Source organism: Megalops cyprinoides, chromosome 11 (assembly GCF_013368585.1).
Source record: "Megalops cyprinoides isolate fMegCyp1 chromosome 11, fMegCyp1.pri, whole genome shotgun sequence".
NCBI classification, from domain to species: domain Eukaryota; kingdom Metazoa; phylum Chordata; class Actinopteri; order Elopiformes; family Megalopidae; genus Megalops; species Megalops cyprinoides.
The window spans coordinates 4,589,964-4,612,157 of NC_050593.1; the positions used below are offsets into that span (position 1 = coordinate 4,589,964).

The 22,194-nt window shown below is 40.6% G+C and overlaps 2 protein-coding genes across 2 annotated transcripts in view; one reads left to right on the top strand and one right to left on the bottom strand.

Annotated features, from left to right (window-relative positions):
• Nucleotides 1–872: 872 nt before the first annotated feature.
• LOC118786109 (secretin receptor) lies at nucleotides 873–15,523 on the bottom strand. Its single transcript, XM_036541157.1, has 13 exons — nucleotides 15,355–15,523; nucleotides 14,942–15,050; nucleotides 12,103–12,198; nucleotides 7,595–7,701; nucleotides 7,242–7,351; nucleotides 6,398–6,530; nucleotides 5,740–5,893; nucleotides 5,280–5,340; nucleotides 4,899–4,968; nucleotides 4,218–4,309; nucleotides 3,651–3,789; nucleotides 3,148–3,189; nucleotides 873–1,890 (listed from the first exon to the last, which is right to left on the bottom strand). The coding sequence occupies exons 1-13, from the start codon at nucleotides 15,400–15,402 to the stop codon at nucleotides 1,720–1,722; spliced, it is 1,332 nt and encodes a 443-aa protein (XP_036397050.1). The 5' UTR covers nucleotides 15,403–15,523; the 3' UTR covers nucleotides 873–1,719.
• A 1,178-nt stretch (nucleotides 15,524–16,701) lies between these two features.
• The window catches only part of cfap221 (cilia and flagella associated protein 221), a 41,628-nt gene continuing 36,135 nt past the window's right edge, over nucleotides 16,702–22,194 (top strand). The window contains exons 1-6 of the mRNA XM_036540737.1: nucleotides 16,702–16,742; nucleotides 19,015–19,197; nucleotides 19,644–19,744; nucleotides 20,280–20,366; nucleotides 21,056–21,151; nucleotides 21,793–21,893. Of these exons, the coding sequence (XP_036396630.1) occupies nucleotides 19,068–19,197; nucleotides 19,644–19,744; nucleotides 20,280–20,366; nucleotides 21,056–21,151; nucleotides 21,793–21,893 (515 nt within the window). The 5' untranslated portion in view covers nucleotides 16,702–16,742; nucleotides 19,015–19,067. The remainder of the gene's footprint in view (nucleotides 16,743–19,014; nucleotides 19,198–19,643; nucleotides 19,745–20,279; nucleotides 20,367–21,055; nucleotides 21,152–21,792; nucleotides 21,894–22,194) is intronic.

Below are 22,194 nucleotides of genomic sequence, written 5' to 3' on the forward strand. Positions count from 1 at the left end.
GAAGATTTTTAGGCCCTTCACATTGTATCACTTGTTGTGTACATAATTAACAAGATTTCTATTAAAGTCAATGTTGATCTTCCCTTGTATATTTGTCAAAATAAACAAGAAAAACATTAACTTCTATCCCTGTTATGTAGAACTTTACAATTAGCATTTTGTATGTAGATGCTTTCAGAATAAACTTTACTCTGGTCTTTTTTTTTGGGGTGTAGTCTGTCTGCTTACCCCCTTGTCTGTACTTGATGCTTTGCACAATGCAACGTGATGACAGAGTTCTGGTCCTATTTTTTTGGCCTTCTGTTTGCCTGTCATTACACGTGGTCTTCCTCCTTTCCAGTTGCAGTCAGGACACAAACACACAGCCGAAGTTAGTTGCTCACATGGATGAGGAAGTCGATTCTGCACCTGTCATTTGAAACAATTTATTATGTGCGGTGTGCTATTTACCTGACCTGATTCTTAAATTGGCAGCACAGTCCAGTGCAGAGCTGCGATTTTGTGTGTGCAAAGGTTACCCACTTATCCATGTTGACTTTACTCATTTGGACAGTTTGATTCACTCTTCTCTCCTCTCTGTCTGTATAGTAACCAATGAACAGTGTCAGTATTTGAGTGACAAATATTATAGCCAACTATTATAGCCAACTTCTGACCTTCCTGACACATTTGACTCATTGCAACAAAGTCATCCATCTGATAAATGTGCTGGGTAGAGTAAAAATTGGATCAGAAAATATCACTAACCCTGTTTTCTCATTGTGCCATGTGCTTTGATACTCATTCCTTATCTGAAGTGCAGACAATTGCGTGAAAATAAAGATTAGATTTGATCTTGAGCCACACTGTACAGAAGTAAAGATGTGGCCTCCAACAGCCTTTATTGTGCTATCAATGAAAAGGAGTTTAATTTATTCCCACATTGCAGCTGAAAGAACGAGAACATATATAATTTAGTTCAGTAGAGTAATGGTAGTATATTAACCAATATATTTACATGAATTGTAACTTTGATCTGCTGTTCAGACTCCCGGTATTTTCATTAAAGCAAAAAAAAAAGGTATATTTTCCAATGTGTTAATAAATTAAGAGGAATAGTAGTACACCATGTCCTTGGAAGCCATGCATCAACATCTAGAGTCAGTTGAACCTACTCAAAAGCTCTGTTGGTGCTAGAGGTGAAAGGTGTTCAAATGTGAGCACGGGGACCAAACAAGGCATTTCCACACGAAACTGTCAAATACTCATCATGAATGTATGTGGTGTTGGATCCAGGCCTGATTCACCATGTGCCACTGTTGACCTCTGACCATGGTGGTGTCAAAGGAGATTTCCTTTGCATGTGTGTGGATGGAGGACCCACAGTGCAATACCTAACAGACAGAATGAGAGCAGTATTCTGCCTGAGTGGTGTGGATCCTCTAAAACAGAAGCCAAGCTGAAGCTGAAGAGGTCCAGGATATAAATGGTGAGAAGCAATCCTTGGCCTCTGGTCTTCTCTGGTGAGAATGGGAAATTCTTACTGGAAGCTGTGTACAGGAGTTGGCAGAGGACACAGAGGGTATCTGTGAAGGGGTGTTGGGGCCCCATCAGAGTTATATCAGTCTGACTTCAGAGCAGTGGGCAAAAGAATTGTCTTCAAGTTGGGGATTCAGGCAGCTGTGCTGGCTGCTCCAGGCTGGGAGAAGGTAGCAGTCTCAGTGGCGGGGTTGGGGTTGGTCAGGGTTCCGTCTGGCTGGCCTGGCGTTGGCCTGGGCCCCGGGGCAGCAGGGAGACCTGGGTGAGGGCGGCCCCGCTATGGCTAAGCGAGCCATGGTGCTGCCTCGACTCACCATGCAGGTGCTTCTTCAGCCTCCACCGCCGCCACTTTCTCTGGAACTCGTACTGCACCTGAGGTCAAAGGTTAGTCAAGCAGCCAATGACCATTTCCATTGTACATCTGCACAGGACATTTCTCAAGACATGAATAGGCAGTGCCTGGGGTCTGCAACTATTTTGGTAGTGTATTCTACTCTTATCTTGCCATCTAGTGGTGAAATAGGGTACTGTTGTTACTCCTGGGGAGCTACTCAGTGAGTGAGTGAAGTGACTCAGCCAATAACATATAAATACCAATACACCACAGACCCCTCTCCTATTCTCACTACTTACTGCAGTGGCCTCTTTGGAAACATGACTTTAAGGCACTAGCAGGGGTCATTCCAGTTGTTCTAATTACCACTGCAGATGGAGGCACTGCCTAGCTAAATCATTTTTTCTAAATATTGTGGTAACATTTTAGCAATGCAATAATGTTGCTACAACAGGGTTTAGAAGTGATTGAAATATTTTGCTTCCTGTGTTGCCAACTGACCATAGTGAAACTGATCTCTGATCAGTGCTCAGCATCTAAGTGCCTTGTCTGGCATGTGAAGCACTGATCAGAGAACAGCGTTGCCTAGTGCAGTGGGTTTGGAATGTGGCATCTGACTTTGCACCAAGATCTTCCTCTTTGGCACCAGTCCAAGGAGCTGGCAGGCCGCTGTTGCCAGGGGTGATGGAATTTAATCGAAACTCAAACCCACTCATTCCAGTAATGGCTGGTTAAAGCTTATAGATCTTTTCTTTACCTAACCCCACAAACAAATGGGATGTAACTTTGGAAGTTTCTGTCTCACAAACACTAGCTGATGCCTCTGTGCCTCCGGTCCAATAGCCAGTGCAAGGCGACAGTCCAGCAGGAGTTTCTAGCTGATTTTCAGAGCCTCTGAACCAGGAAAACTAATTAAAAAAACACTACATTGTTTTTTTCTCTTAGTCTTATTTACTTAGATGTACATAACTCAGATTTGTACACAGTGCATTCATAAAGCTGGATATTTACAGATGTAGAGCATGGTTAAGGGTTTAAGGGTGCAACAGCAGCAATACTGCATCTGCTATCTGAACCTGTAACCTTCCAAGCGCAAGTCCTATTTCTTACTCTACCAGCAGTTTGGTGCAGTAAAGAGCAGGGCTCAAAACCCAGAGGTTGCTGGGTTGATTCCAGTTGTACCTCTGGACAAAGGATAATGTAAAAAGGTGTAAGTGGATGAGAGTGTGTGGTAAGAAACTAAATATGATGATCTATGTTTTGCATGCAGTCAGTGAGACAAACGTAAAGCTTACCTCACTGTTAAGGAAACAGTAAAGAACTGCAACCACAAAGCCCTGCAACAGAGAAGCATCCAGAGCACATCAGCTCACTCTGTCTGAGCACAGCGATCATTTTCCACCCAGCCAAAGGCATGTCATTTTCACTTTTCTGTGCCATTGTAACAATACCAAAACAATAGTATATGTAACAGTCACATTGTGTGAGAAGCATGTTTGAACTGGATTAGCCAGAACCCATCACAAATCGGAGTAAAAGCACAGAAACTGCCTGGAACCACAGGCAGTTTCTGTGAAGGTCAATCCTCCACCAGGATTTATAGAATATTTCTTAATAAACTATGTATTGGAATGAAAGTAAAATACGGTGCTACAGATTAATACTGTTATCACTATTAGGAATTTAGCAGTGGTAGTAGTAATAATAATTACTGTAAAATGTAATTACTACAATTACTCAGAAGAATTTGGAGAGGAATGAACAACAAATAATTATAACAAATAAATAACTACCCTACCTGAGCAGATGCGAGAGCCAGCTCCACTGAATTCCTTATTTTGTATGTTAAGTCACTGACTTTGTCCGGGAAGAAGGCAAACAGGATGTAGTGCAGGCCAAAAAGGGACACCAAGAAGAAGCTGGACTTTGCAAGTCTCCTTAAAACCAAAAAGAGCAGCACAGCAAGTGGTGATTATGGTAAAGAGTGCAACACATTTGCAATGGTTGGATCAGTGTTTGGGGCAGGCAAACAGATCTTAGACCTGTCATTAAGGTCAAAAGTACATGGAGCAATGTGACTCAGGTGTTCCCTCAGCCTGCACCCTCAGAACTGAACACACTCACTTATTCCATACCAGTAATGACAAACCAGCCACCATTGCCTGACTCACATCTCGCTGTTAAATCACCTGCTACACTTAAGCGCAATGACTAGTTTGGTCTCCATCCATCACATCAGTCTTTGCTAAAAACAGTATGTACCGTAAGTGGTGATTTTCAAAGTGGTGAAAGTGTGGGTTGTGATAGTTCTGACAGAACAGTGACAAATGCAAGATTAGCTGCCAAGAAAGATAGGGAAACTCACTTGTACTGGTTTAATTCATTGCCGTGTGCATCTGGAGTCCTCAGTTTCCCCACAAGTATTCTTATGATACTCACAAAAAACAGCAAGTTAATCTGTAAACAGAAAAAAACAATTAAAACAAGTCATTCGCGTAATACAGCACAAAGCCTTTTAAGCCTGCACCCTTCCTAGGTACACCCTAACGTATGCGAGTGTCAGGGTAGAACCCAGCTATTTGGTTTATGACCACATCTCCACAACAGCCAGCTGTGTTTGTAAATTTGTTTTGCTTCTTAGTTATTTCAAATATGACAAATATTTTCAAATATAACATGTGGCATGGCAGCACAATCACATGAGGTGTGTTAATGTTGATAATCTGAGACCTTTGTACTGCTTAACTGCAATATGTTAACTTTGAATTACACACTCAAAGGAGTACTTGTTTGGTGTCTTCTCATTGCTCTCTTGTGTTAGTGAACACTGAGCGCATAATCTTGTGCATTAAAAAGTCATTTCTTAATTTTAATCTTTGCATTGTTAATTGTTAAACAAAGCCCTAATTCTGATTATTTATCTATTGATAATTACCAATTGCCTTATCATCAAAATGCAGTGTTTCTTGTTGATAACCCCTCACAACACTTACTTATGTACTTATACGTATCATTGGCATATCCCCATGAGGTATAGAGTGCTTACTATGATAAAGAGTAGAACAGGAACTCTGAGAATCCACCAGATCCAGTCATGTTTCTTTGTATCCCAGCACCTTGAACACAGCAACAATGTCGGATACATTTATTATTGAATATTAAAGTACAGAATATCAAATTCAAATATTGAATATTATCATCTGTTTAATTGACTGACAGCCAGCTATCATAGGCTACAGGTGTGCATGTTACCCATTTACAGACCTGGGTGAAATAAACAAACATTCAAGGTGAGTGTTTTGCTCCAGGGTATAACAACAGTGTTCCACCAAGGAATCAAACCTGCATGTCCCTATTTCCTTAAACACCATGCCACACTACTTAATCATGGTCACGGATAAACAGGGAGAGTATGAAAATCACCTACCCTTCATCTTCATGTAGATATTTGGCCAAGCCCCATGCTGTCATGACAACCATAGGCAAGCCTATCAAAAAATACAGAAATTAATTATTGTTCATCAATGTTATGAAGCTGTTAAAATATATGCAAGGTCAAACCAATCATTTGTGTTAAGCATATAAAAATACAACAAGGAACTAATATGTAAAATAATTTCACACTTTAGGTTGGGAAAAAGTTTGTGTCCTTAAATGAAGTCTATTCTTGATCAATAATCATCTGAGAGAACAGAATAGAATAAAGGGAGGGGGGAGATGAGAGGAGAGGAGACAGGAGAAGAGACATGAGAGGAGAGAATGAATGAGGGGAGAGCAGGGGAGGAGAGGAGAGAAAATGAGGCGAAGAAAAGAGATGAGAGGAGAAAATGACTCTGTTGTGTGGTAAATCCCCATCCAGTGGTTGATTGACAGGTGGGCCAACCTACCCCAGCCTAGCACAATGTACCACCAGAAGTACTTCTTCTCAGAGAAGAAGGAGACTCGGACCAGTGTGTGCAGGTAGTGGCCTTCCACCAGCAGCCAGCTGTAGTTGGCCATGATGCAGTAATGAGAGGACATCAGCACCAGCTTACAACCCATCTGCAGGGGGAGCAAGGGGGATGGGGGATATTGTTAAAAAGATACTTCAGTTTGGAGGTGTTAAAGGTAAGGGGGATTTATTTAAGATAATATGGCAAGTTACAGTAAATACATACTGCAACACAGCAGCATCAGGGTTTGAAAAAGCCAGTGAAATGAGCATAAAAAAACAACAGTGCACAATTAAATCACAACCAGTACAAGAAAGCTAACACAATATCTAGCCACAATTACAAATATGAATGAACTCATTGAAAGTTTAATTAATGGATGAATTGACTGAGTATTTGACTGGTTGAATAATTGTATGAGCACTTTCCCAATTGATTGATAAAGAGGCTTTGAGATCAAGTATTGATTTCCTGATTGATAACTTTGCAGACAAAGGCATCAGTAAGTTGTTAGATGAACTGATTAAGTAGTTGACGGATCAACTGACTGATTTTGTAGCAGGTTGACCAACTGATCAGTTGATGCAGCAACTGGTCAATTAGCAGCACGCACCGTGTAGGACTCGCAATGGTAGAAGTCTTCGTTAGAAAAGAGTACGGAGTCCCTGATGAAGATGAAGATTGCCCGCAGGATGAAGGACAGGAAGAGCTGGATGTGAATGTAGTTCCTTGTGCAGTGCAGCTTCCTGGACCAGGGAGAGAGAGAGAGAGAAAGAGAAAGAGAGAGAGCGAGAAATGGAGCACTGTGTTAGGAGCACCCCTAATGCAGGAGTTCAGGAGTCGGCCTTGTTTCATGAAGATGGTGAAGGTCCAGCTCACATGCAAGTTGTCTTCAAGGACCACAGAATATCCTGCCTTTCATTAGCCACCACACCCAACATTCTGGGCCAAAGGGTCAATTAGCTGTCATTACTTATCAAATCCAACAATTAGGATTATTGGATTTGATAAGTAATCAAACAAGCTCCACCCCTGTACTTCCTGTCTAGGCCTGTCTCAGGTTATATCTGGTGGTAGATGGCACACTTTCATAGCCTTATTGTGCCTTTAAAGAATAAGAAATATCCCATGATCTGGGGTATCTCCATATTAACAGAAAGTAAATAAGCAACTTCCTGTATTCAACAGGGGAACCCATTAGCTGAGCTTGATGTCACCTTCCAAAATTGCTACTGCTTCTGCAAAAGCCAATGAAATGTCTTCAATGTCTCACCCATGAAGAATATTTTCTTCTCCCAGGCTTGGCAAATGCTTGGCTAATATGGTGTTTTTATTGTGTGTAACAAAAGATCTAAGCTTGGGGAAGGTATACGTAGGCTATGAGTAGATGCTAGGGTTTAGTGCGTTGGCAGTGATGGCTGCTGCTTTGCTGTTTGCTGCTGTGGGAGATCACCCACCTGAACAGACACAGTATGACAACTGCGACAGCCAGGGACACGAGGGAAATGGCATAGCCCACTGTGTACATGGTCTTCACATACAGGAAGTACTGATGGGACTCAGGGATCTGGGGAGGACATGCAATATAAAATTGTGTTTATGCAATTCTAAAATATGCAATATAAAACATTTTATAGTCACAAAAACTAAAATTCTAGGGGTCATCACTTGCAGAGGGAGTTAAATGCATGTTTTAAGTTCTTATGTTGGAATTAAAAAGCAGCTTTGAGGCATCCTGTTATGCTACACCTGTGGCTAAGCTAAGTGCTATAGCCAGTTCAAAATGGCAGGTCAAATCTGTGTCACCTACTTCCCCCGGGAAGTGGAAGGTGTCATTGAAGGCATACTCGCAGGCGATCTCATGAGGTGGAAATGCCTCTGTCCAGCCTTCAGCTGTGCAGTTCCTGAACACTCTCCCTAGATGGAGACAAAGAGAGCACAGCCCTTAAAACTTATTATATGTTTATTTATAGTAGATCTCAATTGTTCTGATAGTAAATAAGAAATGTGTCTCTCCTACATGGGAGTTTACATGCCAAAGACATTTTATCAGAAGATGTTGTAACAGCAATTTTTTTTATGTGGTGGTCATGTCACAAATCATATCACAGATCTTGTTGGGGTGATGATAACATGGTAGTTCAAATGTGGTCATACCATGTTCTTGACAGCTTACTGCAGTGTAAGTCAGTCTGTAATGCAAAAGTGGCTGACCATAAAGCCCTTTTGTGGTCAGACTGGGTGCACATGGCTCTAACAAATATGATGTATAGAAGCAGGAATGTTATGATCAGCACCATATCAGATCTTGTGGATTTTCAAGGTCTCTCCAGTGAGCTTTTACTGGATCCCTGAAACACACTTCCGTCAACCATATTATGATTCAAATTCAGCACAAGAGTGTTTAAAAAATACCTGCACCATTTAGTTCTCTTGAAATTAATAACTATCCTCTTTTTGGAAATCAAGGTCAAACCCATAACCTAACACAAATTAGCCAATTAGTCAGAGACACGTTGTAGGGGATTTTGTGAAAGGTTGCTCTTGAAATCCACTGTCAAAGCAGAGCTTTTGATTTGACTTCACACGGTAGATGAAATGCAGGCTAACGCTCTCCCTGCAGGTGCACTAATTAACACTAATTAGCATATACAAGACAGCCACAACCTGTCATTGTTGCTTATGAAGGACTGTGATGGTCTGATTGACAGTTTTCTGTCTTTTTAATTCATGCAAACCCAAGACTGAGGGCTATGATTGACTTTATAAATCTTGTTAAAGTCACCTAACCCTACATTTACATCACAGATTGTACGTGTGTGTGTGTGTGTGACAAAAATTCTTTTGTCAGCCTGTGTCTGGGCAAAACTTTGACAGTGTCCGTCACAGGGGCAGTGAACTCTGATCACGGATAGGGCGAGTTACTGACATTCTAAAAGTACAACATCATCATGTGGTATGTAGTTGTGGCATGTAGGCTTTTATGTGCATTGGAATATTTGTGTCTATGTGGTGCATTCACGATTACCCCTCCTTGATCGTACGTTATGGTTGTCTGTGTCTCTGCCGTTACTGTGTCTGTCTGCCGTCCACGCGCTGTGGATTGGCAGCGGGTGCAGTTAGGGAGCTTGGGCTGGGTTCTTGAGTTGGCCGTTGGAGACGAGACCGCTGAAGTTCCAGCCCAGCTCACCGCTGAAATGTTTGTTTTCTTGTTTCAGGTGAGGGTGTGGTATTGTATTCGATAATCATAACTAAGATGTTGTAATGCCTGGTAATTGTCTGTTTCTATTTAATGAATAATTTTGTTTAATTAGCTAGCATCCTAGCGGTAGCTCAAAGCCGTTAGCATGTTCGCTAGCGAGTGAATGCTATTAAAGTTTTGTTATTGTTTAAAAGATATTTAATAATTTTAAATGTAACATAGTTTGACTACCATGGTACTCAGGTGAACGTACGTATATACATATATACATATATACATATACATATATATATATATATATATATACATATATATATATATATATATATATATATATATATATATGAGTGTGTGTGTGTTACCTTTGTAGGTGTAACGGAGTGATAGGTGAATATTTTGTAACCGTTTGGGTTACAAAGTATTAGACCGATTTAATACTGTTGAACGAGTGGTCCTTCGGTGACGTATGTGACGGACAATGTAAATAAGGAAATGAAACGTACAGTGGATCAGTTCTATCAGACGTAGTTGTAAAGGTGATGTGAGTGAATGGAAAGGTAATAATTACTGTAAAGATAACATTATAATAATATAGGAAAATAGAATAATATATTTAGATATTCTGATATTGTCAAGATACTGTCCCTGTTAATTTGTGATTGCTTATGAGAATTTGTTACACTCAGTGTGTATTAAGTAATAAGTTTAATAATGTAATTAGATACTGTTCTTGAGTTGGCCGTTGGAGACGAGACCACTGAAGTTCCAGCCCAGCTCAACGCTGAAACGTTTGTTTTCTTGTTTCAGATTTACATCCAACATTAAATGTGTTGCACCAGGTTGAGCTTTGAGATTCTTTCTGTGCCTGTAACATAGTTGTTGGCAGAAGTCAAGCCAAGTGATGAAATGAGGCAGCTGACAGATCCTCTGATTCAACCTGCAGTCCTTCCTGTTCCAGATCAGGAATTCTCCTCATCACTGTAAATAGTATTGGGGTGATTGCTCCCTAAGAGTACAGAGATCCTAAGGTCAGCGAGATGTAATATGTGAGATATAACGAATGGGGGGCACTGATTATCATGTTCTTTGACTTCTCCAGTGCCTTCAACACCATACAGCCTTTTTTGCTGGGAGACAAGCTCAGGTGCAGCTGGATGCTCCGCTTGTGACCCGGATAATGGACTACCTGACCAACAGACCATAGTACGAGAGACTAGGGAGCAGTTTATCAGAGACAGTGTTGAGCAGCACAGGGGCCCCCCAGGGGACCATCTTCTCTCCATTCCTGTTCACCCTGTACCTCCAACTTCAGGTACAACTCGGAGTCATGCCACCTTCAGAAGTTCTCTGATGACTCCGTCATTGTGGGGTGTATCAATGGGCAACAGGAGGCAGAGTACAGAGGACTGGTAGACAACTTTGTGGAGTGGTGCAGCCTGAACCATCTGCAGCTTAACCTCAGCAAGACGAAGGAGCTGGTTGTGGACTTCCGCAGGAATAACCCTACTCTGACCCCTGTCTCCATCCAAGGAGAAGACGTTGAGGTAGTCCACTCCTACAAATACCTTTAGTGCACCTAGACGACAGGCTGGAGTGGACTGAGTACACAGAGGCCCTCTACAAGAAGGGCCAGACTCAGCTCTACTTCCTGAGGAGACTACGATCCTTCAATGTCTGCAACAAGATGCTGAAGATATTCTCTCGGTCAGTAGTATCCAGTGCCATTTTCCACGTGGTGGTGTGCTCAGGGGTGTGGTCTCAAAGCTGGGGACACTAACAGACTGAACAAATTTGTCAGGAAAGCCCACTCTGTCATAGGTGGCGGAATTGAGCTGGACTTACTAGGGGCGCTGGCGGAGAGGAGGATGCTTAACAAGCTGGAGAGTATTCTAAACAACACCTCCCATCCCTTCCACAATGGGCTTATTAAGCTGAAGAGCACCTTCAGTGGCAGGCTGATGTCCCCCAAATGTTTCACCGAGAGACACAGAAGGTCATTTCTGCCGGCGGCCATCAAACTTACAACCCCTCCCCTCTCTGCTGCAACATGGGATTGACTGACGCTTGATGCCCTATGCTGTTCCTCTTCATACATAATCACTGCACAATTCAAATAACTAATTTCTATCTATCTCACTCCATTTATTTCTATTGTTGTGTTTGATTGACAGATGCAACCTTTCTATTATTTTATTTTATTCTATTGTTGTGTTTGATTTGTGCTGGACGGTGCTGTTGTGACACTCAAATTTCCCTTGGGATTAATAAAGTATTTCTTATCTTATCTTATTAACAGTGGCTAGAACTTTAATGCTGCCAAATTTACATCAGATAAACTGTGCTTTCATGCAGATGTTAACATGGAATGTAACTACTGCTTCCCAGGTTGGCCACCAGTTGGCCACATAACTTCCTGTGTTCTCTGTGTCTCATTCAGTTAATGTCTTTCACCTGGTTTGATTAGTTATTGTTTATACTTGCATTTTTTGTTATTTAAACCCTGCCCTTTGTTCATGCTTGTGCTCAGACTTGAGGTGTCATGCCTAGTGTGTGTATTCTTGCATCAAGCTTGTTTTGTATCTCCTGAGTCTCCAGTAAAGGTATCTTTATTTTCTTTGAACCATTTTGAGTCATCTCTGCCTTTGGATTCACCTTGCTCCCTGTCACAATCATATAATTAGGGAGGAAAAGAAATCCATATTCTGTATGTTGTGACCAGGTCTGAAGGTGAGACACTGTCCCTATGGGCAAGTCTCATGCTCAATACGTCTGTAGATATTCAGCCCGATTTGCGGTGTGTTTTTGAACAAGAGGGTTTAACATAGATTCTGTGCGTATTTGATTCCGGTCAGAACCGGTCAAGGAACGATTACCTCCAGGGGTTCTGTGATGCACAGAGCTTTCAGCGTAATGGATGGAGGATCAGATCTTATCTTATATCTTATTACTGCGGGTGAAGCAGCCCATCTCTGACAGTGCAGATTTTCCACGGTGTGTCATGTCTGCTACTGGTATGGAAGCAGCCCTATGGTCCACAACAACCTTTTTTCCCTTTGGGTCATAACAGGTGCATGGTGTTGGACTTAATGTCCTGAAAGCAAGTGCATGCCACTCACCTTTTGTCTGGAGGAATTTGGGACAGGGTTGGGATACCGTTTCCCCAACCAGAGCGTGTGGCCAGCAGTTCAGGTAATCCCACATACCACTACACCCTGCGATGGAAAATACAAAACAGAGACAAAAAAACCCAAATATTTAAACCAGAGAGACCGTGACCTTGCTCATGCAGCACTGTAGAGGTGGCGAGTACTATACATATATTCTGAAGGCCTAAAGTACACATCCTGACAGGGGCACAGCTCTTGCACTGTTTTTCTATTGCATTCATTTTGCAGATTTTATCATTCAGAGCAATTTACATAGCTTGCAATGTTTACATGTTATCCATGTACAGATCTGAGGCTTTAAGTGTTAAATGCCTTGCCTAAGGATACAACAGCCATACTGAACTGGGGAACCAATGACCTTTGGGTTACAAACCGTATTCCTTACAGCTAGCAAACTGCTACGATTGATGATGATAACATGCCAGGTCTTTATCGTGAGTAACTTCGGCAACCAATCAGCTGTATGAATCATAATTTGTTTTAAAAGTATTTTTATTTTTAAAGCTCCTGTGAATAGCGGATGTTTAGACCAACTAATAATTAGGCCTACACATAATAAGTGATCGGTCATCTAATCCATAATATTGAGTAGTGCAGAGATGGATGTCTATGGCTGAAGTGCACCTAAGGTTTATTATTATTTTTTTTTCTTTCAATATTGATCGCTTTTCAGTCATTCTTGTGTTTTCCGAGGGCATACTAATAAATGCACATAAAGCTGAGTCATCAAATCTCCACGAAACAGCTGCAAACTGTCGTCTGTCCTTTAAGGACGCGTCTCTAAATGAAGGGACAAGTTCCTCCAAATGGAGGGCGGAAGCCTCCTTCAGTCACGGGATGGTGGCTGTCTGCACTGCAGCGAAAACAAATCCATTTATTTATTTACATGTCATGAATCACATTTTCACTGCCACTACCGCTGAATGGCTAATAGCACATTCACATAGTAGATCTGGATCATGCAATCCAGAGTCACCAAGGTCTTCTGTTGCCACCCCTTCCTTTGTTACAGCGGCTTGCACTGTGACAATGGCAAACCCATCACGCCGTTTAGAAAAAATCAAACAAAACTGTCAGTGATGATGCTGTCCCATCAAGCCAGATAATATTAATAGCACTTGGGTGATACAGTCCAAGCTATTGAAGGTCCTGTGCATAGTTGCAATGCACTGGTTACTACAACAAAGACAATAAGATAATAACCCATATCTTTTCTGCTAAGGCCCCTTCTATCTTTTCCAAAGACAACATTTCTTTGAAAAAGACGGAATACTTTCTGGTGTCAAAATACTGCAGGCTATTCAAAAATTATTGTCAAAGAGATGACAAGAGCAAGGGATTTTCTGTTGACGTTAAACCAAAACATTCACAGTGACTTGTGGTTCCATCACACAGCCACTAGATGATGCTCTCTCCTATTCTGTAACTTGGGCACAAAAGGTTGATTTCGCATTTATTTATACCTTCCAGGGGTATTAAGGCAACAGTTAATATATTATGAGGCTTTCAATTCACGGAGACAAGGTCCTTGTCCCCTCATATAGTAACAAATGTGGCTATTGGGAGAGACCGGTTCTTTACATTTTATAAAACACAATTAAGCAATGCGGTAAAGGCTTGTACACGGACAAATTGAATTTGTTTTCCCATGCGATAGCCAAGTTGCTTGTTGGCACACACAAGCAATCTTCTTTGATTGTTATTACAAGGCCACTTCACCCGGTGCCTAACTATCCAGGCTGTAAAAAACAGTTCTGGATTATGTGAGATATAGTCATGGAACAAGACTGTGAAAGGCAAAAGTCTAGATCCATTGCCATATTCCACAAAATATTCTTGCTGTCTCTCAGTTAATATACAGCATAAGGGGAAAAACTAAAATAGGCTATTTAATTATTTTGACTGCAAAAAGTCAGAACTTTTGAGATTATAATCAAACCTTACAGATAAAAGTGAACAAAAATGAAATTGAAACTGACATTTTGAGTTTAATCTCTCAAAGGCAAATGTTTCCATATGAAAGCAAAATCCTTCAAGACTTAAGCCTAAGTAAATTTATATTAGTATGGAATCTGTATAATGACATATGTCTATGCTATTATTTTGCCTGTAATGCACTTCTGTGGTCCCTGCATCACTTCCCAATTCCCAACATATTCTGTGGATGAAAATATATCATGTCTACATAAACAGGGGTCTGCTTCACTTCAATTTCAAGCTGCACTGTGGTTTGTGTGATGAAGACTAAGCATTTCCTGACTGAAGAAGGAGAAAAGAGAAAAAGGGGTAACACCTAAAAACGAATGGGATCAACAAATGAAGAAAGGAAAGTGCATCTATTTGCAAGCATTTCGAAAGGCCTTAATCCACTTAACCCAGTTATATAGGGTATAGTATATAGTATATAGGCCCACATAAATCTATAATATAGATAATACATTTATAATATATTAGAGATAGAGAAATAGGAAAGAAAACTCCAGTGCCCCCTCACTCACTCATACACACACACACACACACACAAACACATATCTACATATAAAGGCTCAGTGGCACTTTGGTGGGAACACTACTGAACATCACAGTTTTACATTGTTTAAAATTGTTTCCACAAACCAACATGTACAAAAAGATTTATGTTTTCCTTGAATTCCTTGGGTTCAGGGGTCGGGTTGGAGGAATCGTTAGTCTCCCGTCTTATCTAAAGACATTCAATAGAAGGACATTTTCTCTTCCCACTATTCTTGACCGCGTTTTGAACCCTAAAGTCCCATCGAGTCGCACTAACCTGGCTGAGCAAGTCCTGATCTTGACAGGTTGTATCTCTGCAACTCACTGTTGCAGTTTTCCTCCTCTCTGACCAGAATGTTATGAGGATCGCATTCTGGGGGAATAGCCTTTAATGTAATGAAAAGAAAACACATGTTTTAAATTATTGCAGCTATCTTGTGTATAAATTGCAATTGACTGACAAACACCATGTTTTTATTTCAGTCTGAACAGTTTTAAAAGTTTCAAATATCCTATATGGTGAAACGTCAGCAAATGAGAAAATATATTAAACAGCAATGCTGAACAATGTGAAGGTTTAGATTAAGAGAGAATCACTAGATAAGACGCCCCAGACTTCATAAATACATGAACAACGCTTTAACACACATGGGAACACGTATATTCAGTCGATAATGCATTTGTCCTCACCTGCACATAAACGTCAAGAAAAACCGTAAGAAGAGCAAGATCCCTCATTTTGCCACTAATCTTCACTGATGTTTATATTCCATCGTAAATATTTCTTGTTTTAGCATTAAATATGAGCTATTAAATGTGAACCATTTTCCGCTCCTGCTTCCATTAAGTATCATAGAACATCTCCAAACCCGTCAAAAATCAGCGTTACACAGAGATGCACGTTTCAGAGCATGCAAAGAAAAAAAAAAGCTTATCAAATATCGCGGTTCAATAACCTGACTCTTCCACTTGCGCGCATTGCATTACACTTTCATATGTTTCGCCCAATGAAAGCTCCCTTTAGCGGATTATTGAAATTCAACCTGTAAAAGCTTGCCTGAAGTGTGAGATTGTCCATAAATGTTAGTTATTGCAGAACAGCCTACATTTTGCGACCAAAGTCCTGTCATGCCAAAATGAGCCTGCGACTTCTGTTGCTCGTCCCTGATTTACCTAACACTGTATCCACTTGTTGTATGTTAGTTTCCTTTTTCCATACGAGTAAGACTACGCCCACTCAGTAGCCCATCTCACCATTAGCCTACCGAATTTTTGGATCAAGACAAGAACAATTCTACAACGCAAGGTTCTACACTGTTTCTAGATGGAAGGCGTTAAGCTATAATGCGTTGGCTATACATAGCCTACACTTGCTGCAGATTTACATTGTAATATCGACGAAGCATTTGGTGCGTTGTTAGATCTTTAAATTTTGGAAAAGATCTCAGTTTATAAGCCTTTTAAAATTGAATCTGCTTCACTCATTTCGCTTTACATTTTACATGAAAAGTACTGTATACGATTGATAATATATCCTACACGGAGAAAATATTCTCTTTTCATTTGTATGAACTCTTATGTTGAATTTAAAGAATAGCCAAATTTGCATTGTAGTCAGTATTATAGGCAGTAGTAGTAGTAGTAGTAGTATGCACGAGCTTTAGTGATGAACTGGGGGGTGTTTATTGGAATTTTAGCCTGTCTGGCCAAATACTCGTTCCTTCTGTTTTATTAAAATAAAAAAGATAGGGCCTACATTCAAATTTAGGCTGATGTAAAAATGCGCTGCCACACGGGGATTGGCTTGCAAAAATTGTTCTTCTTGAAATTAACATTGTAACGTTATGCTTTTAATTTAGCGCTGCCATCTGATCCTCGATCAGAATGAGAAATGTGGATTAAATGGCTGAAGTTAAGTTTGAGAGCGCACAAACTGCTCTGTTGTAAAGTTTCAGATTGGAAGTGGAACCTGCTCCACACTCGGCACGCGTTCAGTACACGCCCCGGAAAACCAGAGCATCACCATGGTGACAGTAAATGTTTGGTGGAAGTTGGAGGTATGCACGAGAAAATAACAGGTACACATATTCGCCTTTGATCAAAAGATACATAAAAAAAAAAAAACATGTAACAGTGATCGCGTCGTCTACAGGCTCTGGTTCACCGGTATGAAAAATAGCTGCCTGGCAAGCACAGATGCGTCAGTGTGCAACCAACTGTAGTTAGGGTTAGCTAGTTTGCTAGCTAACTAGACCAGTACTGATTAGAGACAGCAAAGGTAGGAGATTGTGTTCGGTGAGGTAAATTTAATCGTGCTGGTGCAATTTAACTCGTAAGTTCATACAGCTATCGTTATTGATTTTCCTTAGTTTAAAAAAATGCCAGCGATATTTTCAGCTAGTCAGCCAGTGGCAACAGCTGACACGAAGAGCCACCAGACACAGATGCTGGAAGTTAGCTATGTGTTAGCTAGCTGCAGGGCCTGAGGGCCCTCGTTACCATAGCAGGATTGTGGCACTTTGTGACTTTATTAAATGTACATTTATAGGGAAGAGTTAAATGTTAGTCTGAATATCTGTTTACTGGTTGATAATTGTTTTCTTTGTTATTTATGAAGCTTTACATGGAGTATAGCTCACTAATATAATACCGCGCTTTAGATAAGCCAACGTTACTGTATAGTGAGAACATGTTCAACAACAGAGGTTGTAATAATACTACTAATAATAATAATGATAATAATAATAATAATAATAAGACGACGAGGCGTTGTTTTTTCATCATCAGTTTTCAAGGTATATCTAACTTCTTAAACGTTTTCCAACAGTTTCAAAAATCTGTCCTCACTGTAAAACGCTCAGGCAACATACTGAGAATGCCTTATCCTATCATTTTCTTCTTGAGGACAGACAAATGAGACACTGAAGTCTCCCGGTGCCATTGAAACATGCTAGTGTTCTTGAATAACAAATTGATGAAAGGTAATTATTCTCATTTTTATCATACTGGTTACTGGCCATTATTTATTTATATATACATTTCGGTAACAGAATCAATCAGGAAGATGCTACTGCAGATATTGTGGTAGTAAGGCATTTGTCATAATTTCATCAATTACGTGTAAGATCAAATCTCACAGATGAACAGAAAAAAAATGAATGTATGGACAGGAACAATCTGATGGGAGCAGGAGAGCTTATCATGGGTATCCTTGTCAGTTAGCAAAATGGATTGTAAAGATGACCCAGTAGCCAATCCTCATAAAGAACCCTTCCTCTCAGCCTTAGAGACAGCATTCCTCCAATGGTGTACCCTCTTATCTCTAACATGGCATGCATATTGATTTCGGTTATGTTACTTGAATAAGCTGTGGGGGAAAGTGTGTAGTGGTGTAACCCTGAATAAGAACAGAAACACACATAAACATACATGCATACATGCACACATACATACGGGAAAAAATGATATCAATCATTCCTGGTTCGAAGACCCTTTAGTGCTAGTATGACTCTGTTCCTTTGTTTGCCATTCATGCTTCATAGGAGGGCTTGCATGGGGGAGACAGAAGCAATCGATTTAAGATTGAATGATAAAGGCACATTTCTCAGGTGCTGCTGATAACCCTGCATTTTTTTACAGGACTGCACAAAAATCCCTCAGATATTTTATTACTATAAGTTGTACTACGTTATATCATCTCTGTAATTCGTGTATGATTACATTCAGTGTAATCGTAGCTGGACAGGCAATGTGTAGTCATAGGGGGTAGTAATCCAGAGTTTGCCTGCACACTGGTGTTGTACCCTTGCATTATGTCCTCAACCTGGACTGCCTTAACTGCAACATGACTGTGCCCCAGTGCGCAAAGCAAGGACTATAAAGACATGCTTTGATGAGTTCGGTGTGGAAGAACTTGACTGGCCCGCACAGAGCCCTGACCTCAACCCCATTGAGCACCTTTGGGATGAACTGGAACGGAGATTGCGAGCCAGGCCTTCTCTTCCAACATCAGTGCCTGACCTCATAAATGCTCTACAGAATGAATGGGCACAAATTCCCACAGAAACACTCCAAAATCTTGTGGAAAACCTTCCAAGAAGAGTGGAAGCTGTTATAGCTGCAAAAGGGGGACCAACTCCATATTAAAGTATATGTATTTGAATACAATGTCATTACAGTCCCTGTTGGTGTAATGGTCAGGCGTCTGAATACTTTTGTTCATATAGTGTGTATATATACACAGCTTTGTAAATGGATGATGTGTTAAAAAGCTCTGGATAAGTGTCTGCTATGCAAACATAATGTAATGTGATGTAAGTGCTCACCTGGCTCACCGGGTGTTTCCTCCAGCCCCGATGGCTAAGTTAATCTTGGAACGTGGCATATAGGAGCACTGGGCAACAATGGAGGTGGCTCACTCTGGGGCCGAGTCTTTCAGCAGTGGCTTCAGGAAGAAGACCGCCCTTCCACTGGGGCAGCTGGTGGAGGAAACCAGGAAGAATGCGGATGTGCCCCACCATCTCCTGGAAACCAGTACGACACCGATTCCTTTGTTGCCTGTGTAATCTGTGTGTGCAGACAGTTGAAGGTTTGGATGCTCGATGCAGTGTTGCTGTTATACCCTTAAGGGAGGAACCTGAATTCCTTCAGTAATCATGAAATGGGTGAAATGTGAGCTATCCCAGTCACCCCATAAGTGTATCTGCATAGATAATCAATGGTATAGAATAATAATTCCCAGAAGTGAGTTTAGGGCTCATTTGGTGGCCAAATCTAATTGATTTAGAGCTCATATGGAATGCAAATGATTGTCCTAAGGCACCAGGGTATTAAATTGCTTTAAAGCATTTTTATATATTGAATAATATTACATATGTTACTGTATATGATACTTGATTTTGAAGGCATCTACTGTATGCCTCGAAGTACAGTGAGATAAGCATAGACCATAAGGTGTCTTGTCTTCTTTCACATCCCAGAGATCTTTGCCAAACTCCAGAGTAATGAGGTCATTCTAGCCGAGCCTTCGGTGCTTCACTTCGGTGGTTTTCAGCTAGGGAAGAACTACCAGCAAGTCTTGGTAAGTGAAGATGCAAAATTCCTTGTATGGTCTGAGAAAGCTGTCCTGATCAGGGCCTTCACCTTTGACATCATTTTCTGCAACTGATGTTTCAGCACTATTTAAGGTCATTGTTTGATCTACTCCAATTGGTCTCATACACAATGCACGGAACACAAACTCTGTTGAAAGTGATGGGAGAGTGAGGCTTTGTGAACCTCCAAAGGTGGTGCTACCATGTGTGGTGCATCACTCAATGATTGGAACCTATCATATTATTTTGCTGAGGCACTCAAGACCTTTTTATTGGATAATAAAAGCCAGTTGTTACGTTAGTTATGAATGTTCATATACATTTCAGAATGTGTACATTTGCTAGTTCTCAAATAAGTTTCAAAATGTGTAAAACTGTATTTTGATATATTTGCTCAATATACAGTTAGTGTAATGGTCCTGGTCATGGTCATTGTCAGCCCTTATGAAGACCACAGCGAACCTTTGTACTTATTACAGAAGCATGATGGGAACTCTAGATTTGTCATTATTTCATTCACAGAAACTCATCAATGTTTCCTCGGAGGTGATAAACATACACGTTCTGCCCACCCAGACTAAGTACTTTCAGACAAAATATTCCAAAAAGGTAAATTCATTTTAAAATGTCTTAGTGCCATCCTCTTTTTATACTCTTTTTATGTTTGACAGTTTACATCTACCTTATTTTGACTTAGGTTTTTTTCCTTCAGGTTAGGTGAGGAGTAAGGATTGTAAGTATGGAGCTTTAGCTTAGTGTTAAAAGCAGTTTTCCTGAGGTATTAAAAATCTGAGTGGAATCAACTTTTCCATTACGAGCCAAACTTGTTGCATGACTCAGTAGAAGCCCAAAGTGGCAACATATTTGCAATTTGCAAAGTTGCAAACAGAACTTGAATATCATCAGTTCAATACTAAATGTTTCACAAGCATTATATCCAATGAAATTATCTCCAGTATGTAAATACATTGTAAGATTGTTGAAATTCAGTTGTAAAGGGTATATTGTGCAGTAAGTGCAACTTCACCTATTGATGTGTTATATTCAAGAAAAAAACCTATTAAACAATATATTACTTTGTTTTACATTTATATTTAGGCATTTAACATACTCTTGTCCAGAGTTACATGCTGTACTTTCAGTACATACAAAATGGAAGACGAACAGTACTGTTAGGTATGACAGCCATTCATAACCTACTTTGAATTGTATATTGCAACATGTATTCCATTTTGTAAGGACACTGCCCTTTCACTGAAGTGAAGAACGCCTGACGATGGAGCATGTGTATTTTGCAGTATCGGCTGGTCCCAGGGCTGGCATATACAGTGAAGGTGCACTTTTGCCCAGACGAGTGGCGCTATTTTTACGATTGCATCCGTGTCCACTGCAAGGTAGGAATCTGAGGGCAACTGCCATGGTTCTCTCATTGCATTCATGGAGGTGTGCAACGTGATGAGCGCTGGACACCTCTCAGCAATCCTCTCAAATCTGTCACTCTCACAAACACACACACACACACACACACACACACACACACACACACACTCATACACACACACGCACACGCACACACACACACGCACACACACACACACACACACACACACACACACACACACACACACACACACATACACACCTTTTATATCCTCAGTCAAAAATGTGTATTTTTCTGAATGCTGGTACTTCTGTATATTTCTGATAGTATTTGTATTAAATATGGTTTCCTGTTTTTTTTTTGCAAACATGAGATACTTGAATATTGATATTGATGTCACATTATGGCTCTGTAGACTTTTGGAAGTATCCAGAGGTTCCAAGTTGTTTTGTATTCACAATGATACAAATATTTGATTTCAAGCTAAATAAATGACATGGACGTTTCCCGATGTGCTACAAATTGGTGATAAACACACAAAAAAAGGAAGTGGTGTGGAGTAGCGGTATCGCCTCACTGTTTGGATAGTAATTTAGAGCAAGGCTCTGAATGGATGAAACAGTGAGCCCCACTCCAATGTGATGTCATTTCCAGGGAGACGAGAACCTTCTGGTCCCTGTCCATGCGTACCCCATCATCGACGACCTGGACGTCCCACCCCACATCAGTCTGCCGCCCGTCCCTTTGGGCCAGAGGTGAGGTTGCTGGGTTCAGACATATTTTACATCTGGTAATATGGTTATAACATCATTGAAATGTTTTAGGTTGTTTTATAAATCCAGTGGATTGTCCTTTTTGACTGAATAACTTATAAACTAGACTAATAAGGGCTGTTTGCCTGGGTTTGTTCTTGGTGGCGAATGTTCAGCTAAATTCTTTCAATGGCTGAAAATAAGGTGGAAAATTCAAGACACCATCAAGACATTAATACATGTTTTTGATGCCAGATTGGATGACAGAGAATGTAGAAAAAGTCATTCTAGTCATCTAAAATGG